General features: G+C 38.7%; 2 protein-coding genes across 7 annotated transcripts in view; one reads left to right on the forward strand and one right to left on the reverse strand.

The window, feature by feature from the left end:
* The window catches only part of CDC123 (cell division cycle 123), a 60,661-nt gene extending 49,278 nt beyond the window's left edge, over window positions 1-11,383 (reverse strand). The window contains exons 1-2 of the mRNA XM_049881988.1: window positions 11,085-11,383; window positions 6,367-6,438 (exon numbers count right to left, since the gene is read on the reverse strand). Of these exons, the coding sequence (XP_049737945.1) occupies window positions 6,367-6,438; window positions 11,085-11,158 (146 nt within the window). The 5' untranslated portion in view covers window positions 11,159-11,383. The remainder of the gene's footprint in view (window positions 1-6,366; window positions 6,439-11,084) is intronic.
* Window positions 11,384-11,433: 50 nt separating this feature from the next.
* NUDT5 (nudix hydrolase 5) overlaps window positions 11,434-24,729 on the forward strand; it is a 30,216-nt gene continuing 16,920 nt past the window's right edge. Inside the window, exons 1-4 of one of the 6 annotated variants that reach the window (XM_049881992.1) lie at window positions 11,434-11,661; window positions 20,492-20,592; window positions 23,890-23,931; window positions 24,046-24,149. In XM_049881992.1, coding sequence (XP_049737949.1) covers window positions 24,087-24,149 — 63 coding nt within the window. In that variant the 5' untranslated portion in view covers window positions 11,434-11,661; window positions 20,492-20,592; window positions 23,890-23,931; window positions 24,046-24,086. The remainder of the gene's footprint in view (window positions 11,662-20,491; window positions 20,593-23,889; window positions 23,932-24,045; window positions 24,150-24,729) is intronic. The other 5 variants (XM_049881995.1, XM_049881991.1, XM_049881993.1 and 2 more) reach the window with 5 other exon arrangements.

Here is a 24,729-nt window from a genome sequence, read left to right on the forward strand (position 1 = left end):
GTCCATTTCTGCTAATACCTAGGATATTGACCTTCAAGCATTCCATTTCATTTTTGACAATTTCCAATTTTTGCTTGATTCATACTTCATACATTCCATCTTCCAATTACTAACCGGTATTTGCAGCAGCTTCTTCTCATTCTGAGTTGTACTACATCAGCAAATGAAGATCCCAAAAGCTTTACTCCACCCACATCATTAGGGTCCACTGTACTTTGAGGAGGCAGCTCTTCCCCAGTCGTATTCTGAGTGCCTTCCAACCTGAAGGGCTCATCTTCCAGCACTGTATCAGGCAATGTCCTGCTGCTATTCATAAGATATTCACTGGCCAGTTTTTCTTCTGCAGTAGATTGCCTTCTTCCTAGTTCATCTAAGCCTGGAAGTTCCACTGACACCTGTCCACCATGTGTGATCCTCCTGGTATTTCAAACACCACTGGCACAGCTTCCAGCATCACAGCAACATGCAAGGCACCACTGTACAAGGAACTCATTTTTATTACCTCAAACTCGTGACTATTACTTTTCTACCTAGAATTCCCTACTAAGCTAAACCAAATAATCAAATATAAGAGTAAAATCAAGTTTTTTTCTTTTTTACGGACATGCAAACACTCAAAAGATATCCCTCCTGTGCACTGTGCAGCATGTGCTTCAATAAAACAAGTAAACCCCGAGAAACAAAAATGTGGTATGAAAAACCATAAAATCCAACACAGAAGAATAATGAAGAAAGGTCCCAGGTTAACAGCTGCATGCCACACCTGGAGAACTGCCAGCTCAGACTGGAACAGGAAGATGGAGGGTTGCCTAAGAGATCTCCAGGGAAGAAAAAATGGAATTGGCTAGATTTGAAACTGTACTTGAGTATTTAGAAAGACAGCTAGTAGGCATATGATTTATTGGAACATCTGCAAACTATTAGTGATAGACACATAGGAAATAAAGCAAATACAAAAACGTGATTATTCATTCCGGGGAAAACAAAGTCATAAAAGAAAAAAAAGGTAACTGTAATACATAACATAGCTGAGTAGTGAAGAGAGATGTTATAACACTGTAAACATTGACTACTGACTTGACCAAGAATTGTAACTAAAGTTAAGAGGGTATAAGAGAGCTATATCTTCAAATTTCAGAACAGAAAGTCAAGAAATAATATCTATAATGGAGAAAACGTTAAGAAATAATAGTACAGGTATATAGTTAGGAAATATAAAGCTACAGAGAGTGATTCAGTTCATACTTTTTGAGGGGGTACTATGTGTCGTGTTCTTCCAAGCGGTAGCAATCATTAGAAAGACATATCCTCCTCCTTAAATCAAGAAATTGACAAACTGGTTTATCAATCATTTGTTATGATTTTGGTCAATGTGTGTCCGTTCCCCAGATCATAATAAACTCTTTGTAATCCTACAGAATTGAGTTTCCAGATTCACAAGGCTAAGAACCACGTCCTATACTACAAAGATAATACTAACACACTATCGACTTGGGAATCTCTGCACAATCAGCTAGGCTTTCTTTCTCTTACATCTCTCTTTAATGCCACATTCTATATTTAACTGCGTCATTAACTTTATCATGGTTTACTTAGTCTTACAATACAAAAGGTACTTCGGCAACTTGAAAAATGTATTTTATCACTCTAAAAATCATTTATGATTTTTCTTAGTATAACAAAATATATTTTTAAAACATTTGTAAGCAGTGTATTCGTATAGTTCTTCAGAAGAATTTATTGCAATGTCTACTGGAGGGTATGTTTTAAAACTTGGTCACTCTGATAAAAAAGTGTATAAATTTGCAAATTTACTAAGATTTGGCTTTCTACAGTAAACCTCTAAATACTAAGGACTGGATAAAAATACAGTATTTATATTTTGAAGTATTTTATATTTTCTATATCTATCATATCTAGCAAGGTCTGGTAGTGTTATTACTAATCAAATCTATAAATATAAATCTTGGTGCTGTACGCTGAAGGGGAAGCCAAAATCTGTAACATAGTCCCTGAACGTAAAGAGATTACCACTTAGTAGGGGAGTGAAGGCATAAATATATGACAAAATATTATCAGGAATATAGAAGAAGGTCTTCGAGGTAGAAGAAATATTACAAACAAAGGCATTGATGTCTAAAAAAAAAAATTATGTTTGGAAAACAGCGGTAAGAGCACTGGTTTTGGAGAAGACAGACACAGTCTGAATGTCTTGGTTTTGCCATTGTTGGTCAAGAGATTTGCACCTCTATCTATAAAACGGATAACAGCAGCTACTCTACATAGTTGTGAAGATTTAAAATATGAACATAATGTGTGTTTTATAACTGGTATCTATCATTATCCTATCTTAAGGGAGATAGGGTCAGGAAAGAAAGAACCCTGGACCAATAGGCATGATGAGGATTAGTAGTTGGAGGGGAGAGATCCTCTGAGTCAGACCAACCTGTGAGCCGTGTTCAAGTATCACCTCTATTATAAAAACTTCCTGGATCACCTCGGCTTACAATGATTATTTAAACTCCAAAAACCCTGTTCACCTCTATTATAAAAACTTCCTGGATCACCTCAGCTTACAATGATTATTTAAACTCCAAAAACCCTGTTTACCAGAATACCTGATGCTTTTTTTACAAAATATTTTTCAAAACACAACTCAGCATTAGCTTGTAAATGTGGAAGTTGTTGCGTTGCCAAATGTTTTGGTGTGTATGTTTTCACCATAACAAAGAAATGAAAGAGAGAAATAAACAAAAAAACACAGAATGCAGATGTGTATTTTCATGTTTGGCTTTGTTACCAAGCCTGGATTCCCAAGGTAGGATGTCCCACTCATCTTGTTATTCCAGTAGCAAGCTCAGCGCTCACCTCATAGGAAGCACCCAAGAGTGAAAATGAATCACTCTCTCTACCAGAAATGCATGTCATCTGCCTCCTCTCCTACACTCACAGCAGCAATAATAATAAAACCAAGCTTTCCTTCTCACTGAATCCTGGGTACAGCCTCGGCATGCTTCTCAACACATCACTCCAGCTAACCATTACCAATAGATCTGAGCTAGTAAACAAGATAAACCCAGTTAGCATCCTTGGTCTATACTACTCATTTGACTCTTAGTATAGGCTATCATGGAAAAGAGTGAAGTAACCATATTCATTCATTCACTCAACAATTACTTATTGAGCCCAGATTCTCTGCTACGTTATAACTGTAAACATCTTAGAGTGCTTATATTCTGGTGTACTATACGTGAAAGTAATGGGAGATGGAGCATGTAGAATTAGGGACAATGGCAGACTCCAATAGCCACGAAATCTATTCAGGTATTAAGTGCTTCTGTGCTTTATGGCCCTCTCCCCAACTGTAATAAAAAAAATGGTAACTATAAATTAATCCAAGCCAATCATGGTTATGCCATCTCCCTTCCATGAACTGTGACCCGACTCTGACCAATGGAGTGGTCTACTAGAGTGCTCTAGGGAAAGTTTTATTTGATCTTAAAAATGGATTCAAGACAGGAACTCACCTGTCCCAGCCTCTGGATGTGATGGTATGAGGGAGGACATGATACATGGAAATACTGCAGCTAACTTGTACTCTGGGGAAGAAAACCAAGAAAGTGTCCTAACATCACTGAACGCCTTAATTTTCCAATAACTGCCATGCCTTCGAGTTTCTTATTAATGTAAAATAACATATTTGTCTCATTGTTTAAGCCACTTTTAAAGTTGGATATTCTATGACTTGCAACCAAAATCATTCCGACTGACAGAGAGAGCAAACATAAGAGGGTGATTCGTGGCAGGAGGTTAGGTACGAGTGCAAAGAGCAAAAAGTCCACACTTATTTCATGGTACTAGAGACTGATGAAATTATACTCAGACATGTTCTGCTTTTTTTTAACTTCTATATAACAAATAAGGAGCCCTGGTGGTACAGTAGTTAAAGTACTGGGCTGTTAAATGGAAGGTCAACAGTTCGAACCCATCAGCCATTCTTCAGGAGAAAGATGTGAAAGTCTGCTTCCGTAAAGATTACAGCCTTGGAAATCCTATGGGACAGTTCTACTCTGTCCCGTAAGGGTCGCTATTAGTTAGAATCGATTCGATGGCAGTGGGTTTGGTTTTATACAACAAATAACTTTGAAACTTAAAGAAAACTGAAAACTGTCCAATTCAGGAATTTCATCTTCTGAAATAGGTATTCTACTACACTAATGAAGAGTGCATAAACTGATACAACCATTAGTGAAAGTTATTTGCCTTATAATTTGTGTCTGGGAATCTTTTCTATGGAAATAATCCTAACTGCAAATGATGCTTTATGCAAAAATACATTCACTGAAGCATTATTTTTCAGTAAAGGTGTAAATCACCTAAATGTCTAAAAACTAACTATGGAAATTATTAAATCGATTATGGCAAATGCATATACATGAATATCATGAAGTCATTAAAAATAATTTCATGTTATTTTTTAAATACAAGAGAATGCTTATGCTACAATGCTCAATAAAAAGAATATAAAACCCTACAAGTAGTATGCTCACAACTTAGGCTAAAAGACGTATTTAAAAAGACTAAAGAAAATATGCTAAAATGTAAAAAGAATTTGCTTTTAGGTAGTAGAACTATGGGACTCTTTTCTCCTTTATTCTTTTACAGTATATTTTAAATATACTATTTAAGATCTGTAAATGTACCTCACTTAAATTATAACTATAATTTTCAAGTTTTTACCTACAAAAGTGATTCAATCTAAAAGAGCCTTATTCAGTATGAAGCTCTTCTCAGTCTCAGTAAATGGTATTTTCGTTCACCCAATGGCTAAATCAGAAATACGAGAGTAATTCTTGACACCTTCCTCTCCATCATCAAAAAATATCTCAAACCCATTCACTTCTCCCTGCTTCAGTGTCCACCATCTTAGTTTAAACGACTATTAGGTCTCATCTGGTCCGATGCAACAACCTCCTAACTGGTCTTTATTTTCTACAAAGTAACCCATCATATTCCAAAACTGAAATCAAATCAAGTCACTCTCTTGCTCAGATCCCTTCAATACCTTCCTATTGTCTTCAGAATAAATTGTAAGCTATGACACCCCCAAACACACACACGCGCGCGCACACACACACACACTTAACCTGAGTGCAAACCACTTCCCCCATCTCACCTACTGTGAATCCTGTACCGCTGTCCCCTTCCATCGCCATGCTCCTGCCACAATGACCCTCTCTGTTTCTTGACCATGTCATGATCTTCCATGCCTACAAGCCTTTGTTAATGCTTTTCTTTCAGCCTAGAAGATTCTTCCCTCCACCCTTCAACTGGTTACCTTCCACCCAACCTTCATATCTCAGAGACTCAAAAGTTACTTCTTCAGAGAATTCCCTGACTCTGCTTACAATCCTCTGCTCCCCAGCAATTTAATGTCAATGACTCCCCCCACCATTTCCTTCAAAGCACTTCTCACTTAGTATATAGTATTTACTTGTATGTTTAATGTTCATTTCTACTAATATTAATAATGATGATGACAGCAGTTGGCATTTCTTAAGAGCATACAATATATTAGGCATTGGGTTAATACACTATCCCTTATACATTATGTCTTCTTATCCTCACAAACCCTGAGGTGTTATTCAGAAAAATAAAGCAAAGGGAAGGATAAACTATGATGTGCCAACAAGAATTTCTACTATGCTATTTTAGAAAAGATGGCAAGGGAAAAACATTCAGATAATCTGGCTTCTGAAGCAGAGACCTGAATGAAAAAGTAGGAATCTATTAAATTCAATGATTCTTAAGCTTTTTCAAGTTTGCACTAAAAAAAGATTGAAAAGGGTAACTTCTTCCCTTTACAAATAAGGGAACTAACTGAACAAAGAAAGTGAAGGTGGGGCCGCGGTGGGTAAATTGTGGGGAACAAAATGTTAAGGAATTAAATGATAAATCCTAATAAAGCTTTCTGTTTGCAATAAACAACTAATATTTTATCTCAAAAACTCAAGGCTTTTAAAGGGTTATAACACAGCTTCCCCACCCCACCACCTTCAGGAGAAAAAGTTTCCATCCTATTCATTTTCTAAAGGCACCTGTGAAAGGAGCTGTTCAACTTCACAGCTAGTAATTATTAGAAGGCGGAGTGCTAAATCTTGGAAATATTATTGATTAAGCACTAACTGGGAATAAAGGAGAAAGATCAGCACAATCTTAGCAAGGAAAAAAAGAGAAGACCTCCAGGGAAAGAATGGTGCCTAAGCTAAGAATTTACTCATTTTAGACAGTAAAAGCTGAGTTTCAATCACTATTAACGTTTCTTTATGAAAATGTTCAAAGGCTTTTTTTTCTTATATACTTTACCTTCCTGAAACCACCAGAGTTCCATCATCGAGTAAGTAATCCTTCACATTCTGAGGAAGTGGAAGAATGACACTAAAAAAAAAACACACATACCAAAAAGGTGTCATTTTAAAAGGCCAGCCATAAGCAGAGAGAAAAAAATTCCAAACGAAATTAATTTTTGAAATATTTGTTTCCTTTACTTTAGTATGAAGTGAAAATGTTAATCATGTACACTTGGTAGCAGCTGACTAGGAATGTGAATAATGTTAATAAATATCACAACAAACCAACTTAGGGTCATATAATTACCACAATTGTCTTTGTGGTGTAAAAACCAACCAAATTCAAGGAACCAGACTGAAATCACAGTATGAAAGCTCAAAAGAATTCTGGGTGAGCACAATGATCATGTGCCTTTAGGAAAAAAGAGACCAGCAGATATTTGCAGAAACATAGGAAATACAACAAAACAAACCAAAAGATTAACAGCATTTGACGACTTTCTAAGACAAACAGCAGAAGCAGACTTGATCTGGAAACCATTCTGTGGTTGGCAAGAGCACGTAAGGTTAAGAATTCAAGATACGTTTTGGTGGGGATCTATTCAAGTGATCACCAAAGATAAAAAGCTGCTATACGCGTCTTTGTTTCAGATAATCATTAAGGAGGCAAAGTCCTACTTGAAGTTACTTAGAAACCAATGCGATAATTTGCTTCTTATCCTGTTACAACAAATCATCAAAAATCCCTGCCACTGATACCTAAGAGATACTACTGTTTTGAACTTGAAGCACATGTTTTTTAAAAAGTGAAAAAGGTAACAGCCAGCTTTTAGAGAGTTACTAGAACACCACTGACTTATAAAGTGCCTCATTTATTCACTGAGTTTTTGGGTTGCGTTACGAATGGTTTTTGTGCACAGAAAGGACTACTGGGCCACTTGGGTTTTAAGTGTTAATATTTGATTTATCAATGTTCAGTTTCAAATTCAAAAGCCTAGTCTTTCCTCAGGCTTTTAAGTTCAATTAACAAATCTTAGTATTCTATTTATAAATCTACTAAATTTTAACCACTTTTAAGTGAGCCTTTGCAGCTTAAAGCCCCTTAATAAATTTAAACTCTATAGAAATAACCTATTTGACTTTCTTTTTAAATACTTCAATTAAGTGTAAATAAGCCTTCCCATGTATATAACTCATAAGGCTAACAAATTAAACTGTAAATATAGTGAATCTAAGATTGTCTTAAACATTCCAATGGTATTTAAGAACATAAAATTTCTTCTTATACATTTTAACTCATCACAATTCTAAAACAATTACCCAATTTCAGTTGGTACCATAAGGCTAATATGTTATGTATGCACTAAATTGTTCTCCAAATTCTTAAAGACACCAAATAAATTTAACACAAAAAATAATACGGCTTGAAATTTGAGTTATTTGATTATCTCTGTATTTAATTGTACTTCTTCCTGGGGTTAAAGATACTTACCCACTAAGATAATATTCTTCCCGTGACGATCAGGGACTACCTTTCCAAGAGAAATTCCACTTTACCTTCTCGAAGCAGGGATGTGAGTTTCTAGATATCTAGGGTGATTTTTCCTCATCATAATGAGAGCAGATACAGTCCTCTTTTATGCCAACAATGTCTCTAAGTCCCCAGATGGGATGATTTCTGAGTCTGCATCCCTTGTTTTTGGTTTCAATTCTGATTTGAATCTGCAGTCCCCCTCCAGGTGGCATTATCCCTTGATTAGATACAAAATATCTACTTACTGTTTGATTCTATTCTAAATTCTTTACATATTCTTCCTATTTGGCAGGTCCACAATTCCCACAGATATTACATGACATCCAGTTAGATTCTGCAGAGTTCTCATGAGTCACCCAATTTTACAGTCACAGTTCTAAGGATATCCTAATGACATTATCTTGCATTTATGTTATGAAAGGTAACAAGGATCCAAAGGCGTTTCCATTAAGAACTCAAAGCCTGGGGGAAGAGGGATGATAGCTCCTACCCACCCCCAAAATCACAGTACAATGTAAGTGCTGCAATACAGATGAATCAAGTGCTACCAAAATGTGAAAGAAAAAGGAACTATGCCTGAAAGACTGAAATGCAAACTTTACACAAATGAGGTTGTCAAAAGAGCTTAAATTGGTCATTGAAATCCACCATGCTGGCAAGAGTCCAATGAGGCCTGACTGACAGATGTAAAAAAAAAGAAATACAAAATATCTATTGCATCAAATGAATATGACCCTATTCACAGTATAAACAAGTTGCTCTAAGAGAATTTTGGAGTTAGTAGGGACCTTTGAAAGATTACTTAACATCATCTTCATATTTTAGGAAAAAAAACAGATTCAGAAAGGTTAAGTGACTTGGCCAATGTCACCTAGCTAATTATTCTTAAGCCTAAGCCAAAGTTCCAGAACCTGTCAAAAAATAAACCTGTAGTCTTATCTGCATATTAATCATCTCAGAATCCAATAAATAGATATAATAAATAGATACTAAATAATAATGCTGAGACAATAACTAGAATATGGTCTTTCAACATTTAAGCTGATGTTGGCCAAAGCATGACTCCACCGGACTGGCCTCCAGTGTGGAGGGATATCCAGCTGTACGTTAGGTTGCAGTGATCACCACAGAACTAAATAGACTGAAGAAATGACTTAAAGACAGAGTAAAGAAGTTCGAAGCTACATGGTATAGTTGTGGACTGGCCAGTAGTATCAGAAAATACCATACCTGTGGGGTGTATTTATTTTCCACTTGTATGAATGGTACGCATTTTCAGTAAACTAAAATTATTTTGCTCCCATGAAGCTTTGATTAAATTAAAAATATAACAACAAGTAATATATTTGTGGGCTTACTATATGCCAGCAATAGTAGCAAGCATTTCAAATGCTTTATCTCATTTAATTTCCATGGCAATCCTATTATTTTCTGAATTTTCCAGATGAGGCTTAAACAGGATAAGCCATTTGCTCAAAGTGCTGGTGGGACCAGGATTCAAAGCCAGGCAGATGGCTCTGACTCCCAAGTCCAGTGCTTAACCACTATGCTTTGCTGCTAAAAGCAAAGACAAAGTCTGCTAGAGGCCATAAAGGTACATACACAGAAACCAAACGTCAGTTTTATGCATACTCGGAGTTAAAATGTCTGACAAGTTCACCAAAATACCTTCTGTCACACCAATACTAAAGAATTAACCCCAGCATCACCTCGAACCCAGAGCCTACTTCTAATCATGCAAAGTAATGAGAGACTAGAATACCACATAGGAAGATCGCATCTACATTTGAGGGCAATGTATGCTGCTGCTGCTGTTGCTGCTTGGACTCTTTTGTTCTGACGTGACTTCCATCATCATTAAAGGCAAAGACTCTATGCCTTTGAGTTGTCCAAGCCTCCCTTACACCATGGATAACTGGAAGCAGGTTCTACGTATCAATAAACAAAACCAAACCCACTGCCTTTGAGTCGATTACGACTCATAGTGACCCCACAGAGCTTCCAAGGCTATAAATCTCTAAGGAAGCAGACTGCCACACCTTTCTCCTGCAGAGCTGCTGGTGGCTTTGAACTGCCAATCTTTGGGTTAGCAGTCGATTGCTTTAGCCACTGCGCCACTAGGGCTTTTTAGGCATGACTAACACAATGAGAAAGAATTGTCTTTTTTGATAACCTCCACGTGCTCTTCCAACCCCTCAGAATTTCAAAAGTTTCCTCTGTACTCACTCTCTGCGCACAGATGCAGAGGAAGAGATGGTATCCAAATAAGTGACCCACTTTTTTTTTTAGACCTAAAGGGAGAGAGGGTAAAATATGGAAGATTCTATTCAAAGAAACTCAGTCCTTTGCTCCATCCCTCTTAGTGACAGCCTACTCTTGCATAAGTACTAGATTGCTTTTGAAAAGTTGGTAGTATTCTCCTGGCTGCCTTGCCCACAATACCTTAAATGACCAGGTGAAGGATGAAACAGTTAACCCTCTACTTTGTCCTGCAAACCAGGGGTGGAGTTCTTTTTCTAGACCAAAGAACTAGGAAACTAATACCGTTCCACTCCTTTTCCATATTGCTTTCTCTCACAGTACATTACCATCTCTAACAATATATATCTATACTTTACTAATGCTTTCCACATACATTATCATCTTGGAGCTTAACAACAGACTGACGTTGGACGTTTCTGTACCAGTGTTATTTTAACGGAGCGAAAAGCAATTAAGCTACTAGGCGAGTTAGTGGCAAAGCCCAGACTACCCAGCTCTCCTGATGTACTTTGCCTCTCTGGCCCATGCCCTCGTTCTAAACGGCACAACTCTCAAGCCTAAACTAGGTTAGTCCACTACTCATCCCGTCCTCGACCCTCACTGAACCACGACTCACCTTCCTTACTCCTCTAGCACACTTCGGACACGCAGTAGGGCGCACGGCAAATACTAATCTCCTTCATTAATCTCCCCACTTTAAATAGCACTGTTGTTGTTAGGTGCCACGGAGTCGGTTCCGATTCATAACGACTCTATGTACAACAAAACGAAACAACGCCCGGTCCTAGTGATCAAATACCACCAGAAAGTCGAAATCTCGGCACTGTCGCTCCCACCCAGTCTGTATAAGGCCTGCCTTTTTTAACGAAAATGGGCTTTGTCCCAAATATCGCTCTTCCCCTTTGCCTATCGTCCCGGGGTAACTCCTCCCACCTTACCTCTTGATGGTGAGGCTTCGGAACAGCGGATACCACGCGGAAAACTGACAGTGCAGCACATGCTCCTTCTTCATTCTCCAACTGCCACCGCCACTGCCTTTCCCTCTTCTTCCAGCACTCTCCCGGAACCCTGGTATCTGGTCCCGGAAGTGTCCGCCGAGCTATTTTGGTTCAAGGATTCTTCCGGTCTGCAGATCAAAGAGGCGCTAGAAGAAAATGGAAAGGGGAAGGTACTTTCAGCACGCACACTCACACACGCACACGCACACACACAGAGTTTGGGTCCCGGAAGAGGGATTCCGGAAATGTTGGGAAAAGAATTTTTATGAAGTTTACGGCTCCAATTTCTACCCCCTAGACGCGCGCGACCCGGAAGATAATCATCTAAAGCGATGTCACCGGCGGGGATTCTACGGGTGCCGGGAGGGACGGGAGCGCACATCATTTAGCCAACGCGAGACGCGGCTGTCTCAAGCAGTAATACCCGCATTTGCTGAGAGTGCTGCCTCGGACGCGCTTTTTCTTCTTTCATCGCCCTTCCCAAAGGAATAACCTTCCCTTCACTCGACACTTTGGAGTAAGTAACTGGGCACAGGCTAATTACCGTATCAAATATCTTTGGGGAAGACGGTGAGAGGATAGAGAGGGAACACATCTGGAGCGTGCGACCAGCGTAGGCAGCCGCGCGCGTGTCTCCCTTACTGCGGACTGGGCTCACATCCAGGAAAGCGAGGGAGGTAGCGCTCTGGAAGCGCGGAAAGGAGAACAAGATCAGAAGAAAACTAGGAATTGGGAGAGAAGAGGCCTCGGATACTTGGAGTAAAGAAAGCGGGAAACACCACAGTTAAATGATAAATTTGTGTGTAACGGTTGAGGTAGCTGCACATGGGGAGAATGCCTCCTCTTCGTTGGTTGGCCAGAGTTATGAGAGAGAGAGAGGGAGGGAATCCTGTCTATACCATCCTGAGGAGTTTGACTTTGGAGATAAAAGAGAAGAGGAAGTTTTCAGAGAAGAGTTGTCTTCTTGAAGTGTAAACATCATTTACTCATGCCCCGCAGAATTATAAGCCTAGAAAAACACAGCCAGATTTTACCAGTATCTTTGCAATGACGCAGTCATAAGACTGGAAGAATTCTAGTCGAACTTGAAATATCAGTCTTTTTTTCTCTTTCGCAGCCATCCCTTTATCACGCGTTTTTCCTCCTCTTTTGTCGTGTGCCATTGAGTTGATTCCGACTCTTAGTGAGCTTACAGACAGAGTAGAACTGCCTCCAAAGAGTTTTCTAGGCTGTAACCTTAACAGACTGCTAACCTCAACCAAAAGGTAAATGGTTGGAACCCAGTGGCTCCGTGGGGGGAAAAAAAGACCTGACCATCTGCTCCCATTAAGATTGGAGCCCTGGTGGCACAGCAGTTAAGAGCCATGGCTGCTCATTGTTTACAATAGCAAAAACATGGAAGCAACCAAGGTGCCCATAAACAGATGAGTGGATAAATAAATTATGGTATAGCCACACAATGGAATACTATGCACCAATAAAGAACAATGATGAATCTGTGAAACATTTCGTTAACATGAAGGAATCTGGAAGGCGTTATGCTGAGTGAAATTAAGTCAGTTGCAAAAGGACAAATATTCTATGAGACTACTATTGTAAGAACTCAAGAAACAGGTTAAACAGAGAAGAAAATATTCTTTGATGGTTATGAGAGTGAGGAGGGAGGGGGTAGTCACTGATTAGATGGTGGACAGGAACTATTTTGGGTGAAGGGAAAGACAACACACAATATAGGAGAGGTCAGCACAACTGGACTAAACCAAAAGCAAAGAAGTTTCCTGAATAAACTGAACACTTCGAAGGCTAGCGTAGCAGGGCCGGGGGGCTTGGGGGCCATGGTTTCAGGGGACATCTAGGTCAGTTGGCATATAATAAAATCTATTAGAAAAACATTCAGCATCCCACTGTGGAGAGTGGCATCTCAGGTCTTAAACGCTAGTAAGTGGCCATCTAAGATGCATCAATGGGTCTCAGCCCACTTGGAGCAAAGGATAATGAAGCACACCAAAGACACAAGGTAATTATGAGCCCAGGAGACAGAAGGGGCCACATAAATCAGAGACTGCATCAGCCTGAGACCAGAAAAACTAGATGGTGCCCAGCCACAACCGATGACTGCTCTGACAGGGAACACAACAGAGAACACCCGAGGGAGCAGGAGAGCAGTGGGATGCAGACCCCAAATTCTCATAAAAAGACCAGACTTAATGGTCTGATTGAGACTAGGAGGACCCTGGAGGTCATGGTCCTTAGGCCTTCTGTTAGCCCAAGACAGGAGCCATTCCCAAAGCCAACTCTTCAGACAGGGATTGGACAGGACTGTAAGATAGAAAATGATGCTGGTGAAGAGTGAGCTTCTTGGCTGAAGCAGACACATGAGACTACGTGGGCAGCTCCTGTCTAGAGAGGAGACGAGAAGGCAGAGGGGCACAGAAGCTGGCTGAATGGACACGGAAGTACAGGGTGGAGAAAAGCAGTGTAGCTGTCTCATCAGGGGGAGAGCAACTAGGAGTATATAGCAAGGCATATATAAATTTTTGTATGAGAGACTGACTTGTAAACTTACACATAAAGCACAATAAAAATTAAAATATATATATATATAACATAAAAAAAAGAGCTAAGGCTGCTAACCATGAGGTCAGCAGTTCGAATCCACCAGCAGCTGCTTGGAAACTCTATGAGACAGTTCTGCTCTGTCCTGTAGGGTCGCTGTGAGTCAAGACTGACTCTATGGCAACTGGTTTGGCTTGGGCTTTTTTTGTTTGTTTTTTTGATGCCAACTAGAAAACAGTACATGTTAAGAAATTTCAGTTTTGTTTGTGTATTTAAAAGAGAGCAAAATCACTCGCTGGTAATAAATGTCTTTTACTTCTGGTAGTGCTTAAAAGCCTTGGGCCTGTTCTAGGCACCTCCACCTAAGGGAACACATTTTAGGTCTCTCCTTAAAATTCCACATTCTTACTGGTTCTCTTAAGCAACTTTAAATTAGAAAGAAGTGAGAACCCCATCCACTGCAGGCTTCTTAAAGATTCATGAGGAAAAATCCCTGGAACTTGTGTTGGCTATGAGTCAGAATGGACTTAACCGCAGTGGTTTGGTTTTGATGTGTGTTTGAGTTACTTTTCCCCCATTCTCCCTGTCCGTCCTCTTTCTCACCCCAGTAATAAACTTTGTTTCATTTTCTCAAAAATGTTAACTGTTAAGTGGTTTAGCTGGAAACATTGCCTTTAAAGATACATTTTCAAAGCAGAGGTAAATGATTATAATGTTGCAATATGTGTCCCTGGGAGTTATAACAGTTCATTACACCTAATTCAAAAATTGAGGATTATGCAAACCTTTCTCTTTTGAGGGAAAGCTGGAAGCAATATTTTATATGTGCTGGGAGAATTGTGCTAGACTGCCGGATCTATGAGAGAGTAGAGAGGGCTCTACAATACTTGTTTTGATATGACCTAGAAATGAAGTCACAGCTGAAGAAAATGTAATCTTTGTGAACTTGAGTAAAGTAAACATGTTGAAGATAGGAATTAATAGATGTATAGAAGGAAGCGGAAGCCAGGAACATATTCCTTCAGGAGTCGTATACTTTAATAGCACAGGAAACATTATTTGAGTGAGAGGTTGAGGCTGCTGCAGAGCTTTAATACTGAATTGCAGTTGTTTGTAGAGAAGCAGCTAAATTTATAAACTTAAATATACACATACTACAGGGAAGGAATTTGGTAGAGATTCTTCACTCAGGCATACTTTCGAAGTGTGTTCAGTGAATTTTTAGTAATATTCGTGGTTGGTTTTAACTATTGATACACATGAAATAAATCGGCATTACTAACAGGAGATGCTCAAGTATTTTGAAAGGCTGTGGCTAAATTATAGAGTCCCTGGTTAGTGCAAAAGGCTAAGTAAGTGCTTGACTGTTAGCCAAAGGTTGGTAGTTCAAACCCACCCAGAGGTACCTTGGAAGACAGGCCCAGTGCTCTGCTTCCAAAAGGTCACAGCCTTGAAAACCCTATGGAGCAGCCTTAAACTGCACACGGGGTCTCCATGAGTTGGAATCAACTTATGGGCAGCTAACATCAGCAACATAGCTAAATTAGCATTCACTGTCTCTTAGCCACCATGTTTGTCTTTACTTAGGCATGAAGTGCTTATCAAGGTTGTTCAATAAAACGTTTACTGTTGTGTACCATCAAGTCAGTTTCGACTCATAGTGATCCCATGTGACAGAGTAGAACTGCCCCATAGAGTTTCCTTGGCTTTAATTTTTACGGGAGCAGACTGCTAGGTCTTTTTCCTAGCCGCTGGGTGGATTCAAGTTGCCAACCTTTTCGTTAGCAGCTGAGCACTTAACTGTCTTGCCACCATTAACTACTTAGTAAAACCTTAACAGTAGTGGAAACAGTTGAATTTTCTCATGCATGCTGAAAAATGTCACAGTCACATGATTTTGGTTGAGGACATTTATTGTGCAATTCCAAGTTAAATAATGAAAAACGCCTCTAATTCTCTGAATCCATAAAATTTGACTAATTTTTCTAGATTAATATTTCTAACTACAGTGGTTTTCTCCATTTGTATATCTTGCTAACATCTCAAACATGGGGTGTCCAAATTTGAACATTGCACCACCTCTTCCTCCTGATGTCCCGGTCTCCTGTAGAGCATCTCCTCCTTGAAATTAGGTTTGATTTAATCAGAAGCTATTTTAGAACAAGTAATAAACTCTCATCTGCAAGGAATTAAACCTGTTTCCTCACCACTGCCACCACCCTAGTCCAAACCTGTTATCTCTTGCCTGGACTATTAGAAGAGGTTCTTTACTGATCTCATTACTATACTGCTGTAAGTCATTAATCTTCCTGGGGTAATTATAGTCAGTTCACTCTTACTCAACCAGAAATGTGGTAAAATGATTATAAATCACCTAACCAATAGCATAATCTCAGTAAATGTTGGTTCCCGCGTTGGCTACTCCCCCAGACCTGTCAAAAGAAAAAACTATCAGTGGTTTCCATCCTTACCAAATTAAAGTACAGGAAGTCGTTGCTATCTGAGGATAATTGGTGTCAACAAAGAAAAGGTCGCTTAAAGTGAATTACTTGATATGAATACCAAGATTTTACCATAAATGGTACAAAAAAGAGTTGATTAGAGTATTATCTTTAAAAACTGAATTTTTAAATGTTTTCTTCTTATAACCGAAACTATTCAATATAACTATCTGGATTCTTTGGTTCTTTGTTCCTTATAAATTAAGTGGCTTTTTGCCACTTAATCCTAAGCAATATTTTCTTTCAAAGTGCCTTGTTGATTTCCCTATTCAATTATTAAACTTACCAACTGCCTGATCCTCTTTTTGTCAATCAAAAGGGTTCTTCTGATTTCAGCTCCTATATCCGTTATTTGGTTGAATATTGCTGGTGTTTATAATACTCAACTTTTGTCAGGGAGCAACTAGCCAACAAATAATTTATTGTTATGATTTTTTGCATTACTTTGAAACCTCAATAAATTACAGGGGTTCACTTATGGTAATGAAGGAGTCTGAGTGCAAACTCAGGCTGACTTTTGAGAGTCTCAGTTTAACTTCTTGAGTCTTAGTAATTCCCACTTTAGTCTAGCTGTTGTTACTAACACTGAAATACCCAAGTTTGTGAATGATTAATCACTTATTTTTCCCTTTCAGTGAGGGATTGCTTTCTAACTCCGAACTAGCTTTTATAGCAGCCAGAGTTTGTGGTATGCCAGCTGGATTGTTGTGTGCTTTATTGCATGAAACTTGGGAGGAGAGGGGCTGAGAGCCAATCAACTCTGTGTGTGCCCTTGCAAATGTTAACATCATCCATTATAATGTGTGTGCTTTTTGTTTGTTTAGGGTGGTGGTGGGGGATTGAGAACTAAGGGGCTTGCCAGACTCTCAAGTAATTTCTAGACCTTGCCCAACTTAGTTTTTCTCTCTTTGTTCATGTGTCTCTTTTTACCGGAATGCCTTCTCTGCTTTCTTGGTCTCTAAATCGTACCTTAATATCAAACTACCTTTTAGTAGCAGCCTTTAAAAAAAATTTTTTTTTTTTGTCTTCCTCACCACCTCCCTCATTTAAAATACCCTGGTGTTGTGTTCTCTGTGGCAGGCTTTTACCCTTCTGGTTATTTGTGTGCTAAAAGATAAAGTCCACAGGAATAAGAGTGTTAATTGTTGTGTGCAGTTGAGTGGATTCTTATAGAACAGAGTAGAGCCCTGGTGGCACAGTAGTTAAGAGTTCAGCTGCTAACCGAAAAGATCAACAGTTTGAATCCACCAGCCGCTCCTTGGAAACCCTGTGGGACAGTTCTACTCTGTCTTATAGGGTCACTATGAGTTGGAATCAACTTGACGGCAACCGGTTTGGTTTTTGGCTTGTTTTATTACACAGAGTGGAGCCCTGATGGTGCAATGGTTAAGAACTCACCTGCTAACCGAAAGGTCAGCAGTTTGAATCCACCAGCTGCTCCTTGGAAACCCTATGGGGCAGTTTTTTATAGGGTCGATATAAATTGGAATTGAATTGACAGCAATGGGTTTGGTTTGGTTTCGATAGCACAGAGTAGAACTGTCCCACAAGGTTTCCTAGACTGTAATCTTTGTGGGGAGCAGATAGCCAGGTCCTTTCTCCCACCAAGCCACTAGAGCCGCTGACCTTTCATTTAGCAGTCAAGTGAGGGCAGGAATCGTGGTCAGTTTATACTTAATATGTACTCAAACATTTGAATTGCCCACACTCACAAAGCTAGAGACTCCTTCCTGCCACTAAATAAGAATTCCAAGACTCTTGTGACGTTTTCTCTAACCTGTATATGATAACCCTGGAACATTGTACAGCTGATGTATCAGACTGAACTGAATTAAAACAGGTTGATGAGTTTGTGACTTAGTTGAACATTAAGGACAATCATAATTGAAATTGTAGAGCACTCAACATTATGTACATGTGTATTTTAAAGTAAACGTAGCACATATTAGCAACACAATATAAATGAGCTTAAATTCTAGTTAATAAAGTGAATAAAATGCAAATTAAACTTTACTTTTAAATCATGAAATAGCATTTTAAGTCAACCTGGGAAAGTCCTGTGTTAGTAATAGAGTATGAGGCATTGAATTTAAACTTGATTTGCTTCTTTCTGTGGCAGGTTACGTGGCAATGACTGGCCCCAAAAGGGTACCATTTAGCCTCTGCTTCTGAAATTTTTTTTTTTTCTGAAATGGTACTGAACATAATATTCTTTCCATGTTTCAGTCCTTATTTTGAGGTGGTTTTATACCTCTTTTTGAAACATTTTGGGAATTATATATAATAAAGAATACTTTTGACGTCACTCTTTAATGGCTTTATTTTTTGTTATTTGTACTGTGTGTAGATTGCTACAGGCTATGGTTTTTTCTTACTTTCCAACTAGGGCTGATTGCATTCTAAGTAATTACTTGCTGTAGAGGGGTCCAGCCTGTTTGCCACCTTTTTTTTTTTTTTTTTTTTGGTAATACATGCCTGTAGGCTGTTCTATAAGGAGCCCCGTAATGGTTAAGCACTTGGCTGCTAACGGAAAGGTCCAGAAAGGTGGGTGGTTTGAACCCACCAGCTGCTCTGCGAGAAAAAAGACCTGGTGATCTGTTCCTGTAAAGATTACAGCCTAGGAAACGCTATGGGGCAGTTCTACTCTGTCTATAAGGGTCGCTATGAGTCGGAATCGACTCGATAGCATACAATGACAGTTTTTTAGTTCTCTTTTTTTTTTCTAATGTTTTACCTTAAATATTTTTGAATAAAATCTACTTGAAACAACTCTTCTATAGCTCAGCATTTGCCAGGTTAGGGTCTATCTTGATATTGCCAAGACTGTTTTGTAATTGAGTTTAACTAATTTAATTAAATGAAAAATTGTAAATGAGAAACTGTCCTTCAGAATAGAACCATCTTTTTTGGCAGTCAAGAATCCCTTTGGAAATGTGAGGGTAACTATAAAGATATTTGAATAAGGGGGCCTAGCAGATAATATAAATGTCAGAGGTTTTATGTAAATCTGTAGGGACTAGCTAGTGCCCCTTTACTCCTAAAGATATTCACATGGTGGGCAGGTGTTACTATCCTTTCCTGCACTATGTGTTACCATTTTGCCTAGAGTTTCTGGGAATACAGATTAAGAACCCTTTTCTTGGAGGAAATAAATTATCTAGTTCTTCTTTCAGTGTCTTCTAGTAGTGCTTATACTTTTCAAGACTGCAGTTCTCTCCCTTTAAGAAATGTGGGCGTGCACAGAAAAGTTATATATGATCAGACTGTTACTTTGAAAAAAAGAGGTAGAAACTTAATCCAAAGCATTTTGTACTGTTGTAGACAAGAGTATTTTGTGCACTAAATGAGGCTGTATATTCACAGAGTTGTACCACCATCACCACTATTTAATTCCAGGACATTTTCATCAAAAAGAAACCCCAGCCACCTGGATTCTTCGTTCTCCTAGCCTCTGGCCCCACTAATCTACATTTTGTCTATGAATTTGCCTATTCTGGATATTTCCTGTAAATGGAACCTGTGATCTTTTGTGCCTGGCTTCTTTCACGTAGCATAATGTTTTCAAAATTCATGCACGTTGTAGCACAAATCAATACTTCATTCCTTTTTGTGGCCGAATAACCCATTGTGTGGATATTCCGTATTTTACTCACGCATCAGGTGAGGGACATTCGAGTTGTTTCTGTTTTGGGGCTGTTACACGTTGTGCTGCGGTGAACATTCCTGTAGGAGTTGTCTGTGTGAGCGTGTTCCATTTCTCTTGAGCGTGTACCTGAGAGTGGGCCACGTGGGAACTTTATGCTTACGTAACGTTTTGAGGAACTGCTCGACTGTTGCCCAAAGAGGCTACACCTTTTTACATTCCCACCAGCAGTGTATGAGGGCTCTAATTTCTCCACATTCTCAACATTTGCTATTCTTCTTTTTGATTATAGTGATTCTAGTAGTAGCTCATTGTAGTTTTATTATGGAGCCCTGGTGGTGCAAGGGTTAAGTGCTCAACTGCTAGTGAAAGATTGGCAGTTGGAACCCACCCAGGGGCTCTGTGGGAGAAAAGGCCTGGCAATATGATCCTGTAAAGATTACAGCCAAAGAAACCCTATGTTCTGCTCTGTCACATGGGATTGCTATGAGTTGAAATCAACCTGGCGGCACTTAACAACAGTAACTACTGTATTTTTACACAAATAACACACGGCTTCTACGTTTGTTTGCCAACCGTGTCCTCTCCCCATGAAGTATTTTCATAAGCGCGTTATGCTAACTTTTTTTTTTTTTTTTTTTTTACAGGAACATGTTTTAAAAAATGGTATAGCCGTACTTATAAAAATACCTCGCGGAAGGAAGCTGCAGTTGGCTAACATAGAAACACTCGTTATTTGCATAAAAATGTAATTATGTTGAACATCTTTTCGTGTGCTTACTGGCCATTTGCATATCTTCAGAGATAGTCTATTCAGATCCTTTGCGCATTTTTTAAATTGGGTTATTTGTCTTTTTATTATCTTTGTAAGAGTTCTTCATATATTTTTATCAGATACGTAATTTGCAAATATTTCTCCCATTCTGTGGGTTGTCTTTTCACTTTCTTGATAGTGCCTTTGAAGCAGAGAAGTTTTTAATTTTGATGAAGTCCAATTTATCTTTTCTTTGGCTGCTTGTGCTTTAGAAGACCTTTATAGTTTTAACTCTTACATTTAGGTCTTTGATCCATTTTGGGTTAATTTTGTATATGGTGAGGTAGAAATTCAGTTTCATTCTTACACATGTGTTTGTCTAGTTGCCTGAATACCACTTGTTGAAAAAAAAACATTATTTCCCCCATTGAATTGCATCCTTGTTTTGGCACCCTTGTTGAAAATCAGTTGACCATAAATGTATGGGGTCTATTTTTGGACTCTCAATTCTATTCCATTGATAAATATATGTTTATCCTTATGCCAGTACCACGCCATCTTGTTTACTATATAGCTTTGTTGGAAGTTTGGAAATCAGGAAATGTGAATCCTTTAACTTCGTGCCAACATAGTTTTCAAATTGAGTTTGATTAACTTAGTCAAATAAAGAGGAGTAGAGAAAGAACTGCTCTTTAGGACAAGCCTAACCAGGCCCCAAACTAACCTAATGTTTGAGAACAGAATGGATCTCTTGACTTACCCAGTTCAGATTCACTTTATTCATTCGTTTATTTGACAGTGATTTTAGGGGGGTTTTATATAAACATAACTGTCAGCAATGTTGAAGGTTGGGCAACATAAAGAAAAAACTAGAGTCTAGGAGATCGTTTTGGAAATCATTTCATCCCAAGTGTGAGGCACTGAGGTTTTTAACCAGAGCAGTGATGATAGAGAGAGGACACGTTCAAGCAATGTTAGAGATAGAATTTTTAGGACTTATAACTGATAAGTTATGGTTGAAAAAGAAGAATAAAGAATTGGAGATACTTAAAATTCTAGCTTGGGGACAATGAGTAGATGTGGTTAAGGGGGTAAACTCAGGCTTAGACGAGGTGAGTGTGAGGTATAGGCAAGACATCTGTAGGCACAGCTCAGCCAATGTAGGGCAGAAACAAGTAAAAATTAGTAATTGCTGTGTAAATGATTGCTGAATCCATAAGTAGATGAGGTTAATCAGAGAAATAGCTTAGATAGGGAAGTGATCAAGAAGAACTCTCGAGAAACACTAGTATTTGTAAGCAATGGAAAAAATAGTTTCCATTGGGTGTTAGAGGAGAAGATTGCTGGTGGCTAGATAAAGATAAACAGTGGTGTCATTCTTTCTCTCCAGAAGTCTGGCAAGGTTGGAAGACAGAACAGATTATGAGAAGTTGATTGATTTTTGTGTTGTTGGGTATTATATTTTGGGATAGAAGTAACTAGCTGTATGAGGTAGAAATTGAAGATTGATTAAAAAAAAAAAACCAAACCCAGTGCTGTCAAGTTGATTCCGACTCATATGGGTAATATAGTTACTGCTCTGGGTCCCAGAAGAAACAAAGAGGGAAGATGCTTTTTCCTCTAAGACAGTTGGTAAGAGAGTTGATTGTTGAAGGTCTCTATTTTCTCTGAAGTGAAGGTTAGGAGATGGCTGAGAATGGTAGATAAGATAACAAGGAACTGGAAAATAGAAATGAAAAAAAAATAAGAGGATCAATCCAGGAAGTCCAACAGCTAAATAAACTTTCTGAAAGAGAAAATGGAGTGGAGGAGATTATCAGTGAAATAATTCAAGTTCCCTGTAAAGAAGCACAATATGTAGTTTCCAGGTTAAAAGGACCCACTTGCGTACACAAAACAATGTAACCATTACCACCCCCAGGTACACCAACATGAAGACACACATAACCTACAGGCTTCCAGTGAAAGAGAACAGGTGAAGAATCAAGAATTAGAATGGCTTCAGACTTCTGAACAGTAACACCAGAAGCCAGATAACTGAGCAATGCCTTCAAGAATTTGATAGAAAATTATTTTCAACCTGTAGTTCTGTATTTGGTCAGATTATTTATCTGTTGTGAGGACAGAGAAAAGATTTTTAGACTTGCAAGTTCCAAACTGAAGGCATAAACTAAGAAAAGAAGAAGTAGTGGTATTCAACAAATTGGATCCCAACACACACCAGGATGACAGTGAAGGGAGGTCACGAAAGGAGAGCTCTGCCAGAAGCATAGGGGGCAGCCAGCCCTGGAGCAGGCCAGAGGGCTCCAGGAGAGAATTAAGAAAATAAAACTGATAGAATACAAAGAGTAAATACTTGATGCAAATGTGTAAAGGGGAGATTTTAGGGAACTGCAAGTGAGTTTATTGTTCAATTAGTAATGTGTTTATATAAAAGTAGGCAAATGGTACAATGGATTGTACATGAAAGGAAAAGTAAATGCTGCAGAGATCAGCTGCGAATCATATATATTGTCATAATTCTATTGAACTAGGAGCCCTGGTGGCGCAATGGTTAAGCGCTTGGCTGCCAACTGAAAGGTCTACGGTTTGAACCCACCCAGCAGTTCCACCAGAGAAAGACCTGGTGATATGCTCCTGGAAAGATTACAGCCTAGAAAGCCCTATGGGGCAGTTCTCTGTCACATGGGGTCACAATGAGTCAAAATCATCCCAATGGCACCTAACAATATTGAACCAGATCCCCTTGGTGGTGCTGTCCAAAATTAGGATACAACTGTTGCTCTGGGAGGAAAGTGAAATAGAAGCATGTTTCTTTAGAGTTATCAAAATGTCAGAGCTGTTGAGATTGGTTGCCTCTGGGGAGTGGGACCCGGGAGGGGAGGGTTAGGGACCTGCTCTTTTTATAAAGACCTTGTCCTACTAGTTAACTGTTTATACCCAAATCTGACTTCGATAAGTGTTAAAAGTGCTTTGAAGTGAATAGGAGGTAGAGACAGCCCACACAACTCTTAAAAAGTTTTGCTGTAAAGAATTGACAAGGAACGATAGTTGAAGAGTGGGCTTGGAGAGAGGTACACGATTTTTCTGCTGTTTCCCCTTGGAAAGAGTTTTAGATTTGAAGTAAGACTATCTCTTTAACAGTGTATCTAAGTGCCTCCTTTCCAGGCTCCCTACGTGCATGTGGGAACACAGTAGTTAATTGAATCTAACTGGGTGGCCTTAAGTTCTTTTCTGAATGTTTCCTGGGGCATTTGCATTTACTTTTTTGCATTTTTCCTTCTGGGGCAGTTCTCCCAGATCTTCACACAGGAGAAGCTGCTTTGCTGGTAGGTAAGTTTTTGTGTTTTTTTTTTAATCATTTAAGTGCTTTGACCGGTGGTCTATAGACAAATGTGTTAAATTCAGAAAATAATTTTAGCCTAAACAAATCTCATTATCTTACAGCGTGAACGTCTTACCTGAGGACTATAAAGACTAGTTTTAAAATGGAAAACCAAGAACCAATGGATTCTTCTCAAACAATGAAACAGTCTATTATTTCAGAGGAGGTATAAATTGGCTTTCACTTCCCTTCCCCTTCCCCAGATGATCTGAGTTTAAGAAAAATGTATATGCTATTTGTTGTTTCTAATGATTGTTTATATTCTTAAAGATAATTTTTGAACATTGTTCCTGCTCTCTTCTTAGGGCTCAGGGATATTTTGCACTTGTGTAGGAGCCATAGATTTTTTTTTTTTTTTTTAGGAGCCATAGTTTAGCCGTCTTAGTTATATGAACTAGGTAAAGTGAGACCATTTTAAAGTGGATTTTGGCTCTTGATAGAAAAATTTTCAGTTCTTCTGAAAAGTTTCTCTGGATAGAAAAATAAATAATGTGTGAATTATAGGGCTTAGACATTTGATACTTAGATATCACATCTGAGCTGTTTACACTTCTAACATGTCTGATTAAGAACAATAAAAACCTAAATTGTTAGTTGTAGTCCAATTCCAGTGAGTTCTAGAACTAACATATCTTGTATATTACTCAGTTTAGCCATTATCTTCCTGCAGGAACCATTGTAATGGATAAATTTTAAATCCTTCATCTTGGAACTCTGATCTTGACACCTTTTGGAATTCTTTTGAT

The sequence above is a fragment of the Elephas maximus genome, chromosome 4 (genome assembly GCF_024166365.1).
Source record: "Elephas maximus indicus isolate mEleMax1 chromosome 4, mEleMax1 primary haplotype, whole genome shotgun sequence".
Lineage (NCBI taxonomy): Eukaryota > Metazoa > Chordata > Mammalia > Proboscidea > Elephantidae > Elephas > Elephas maximus.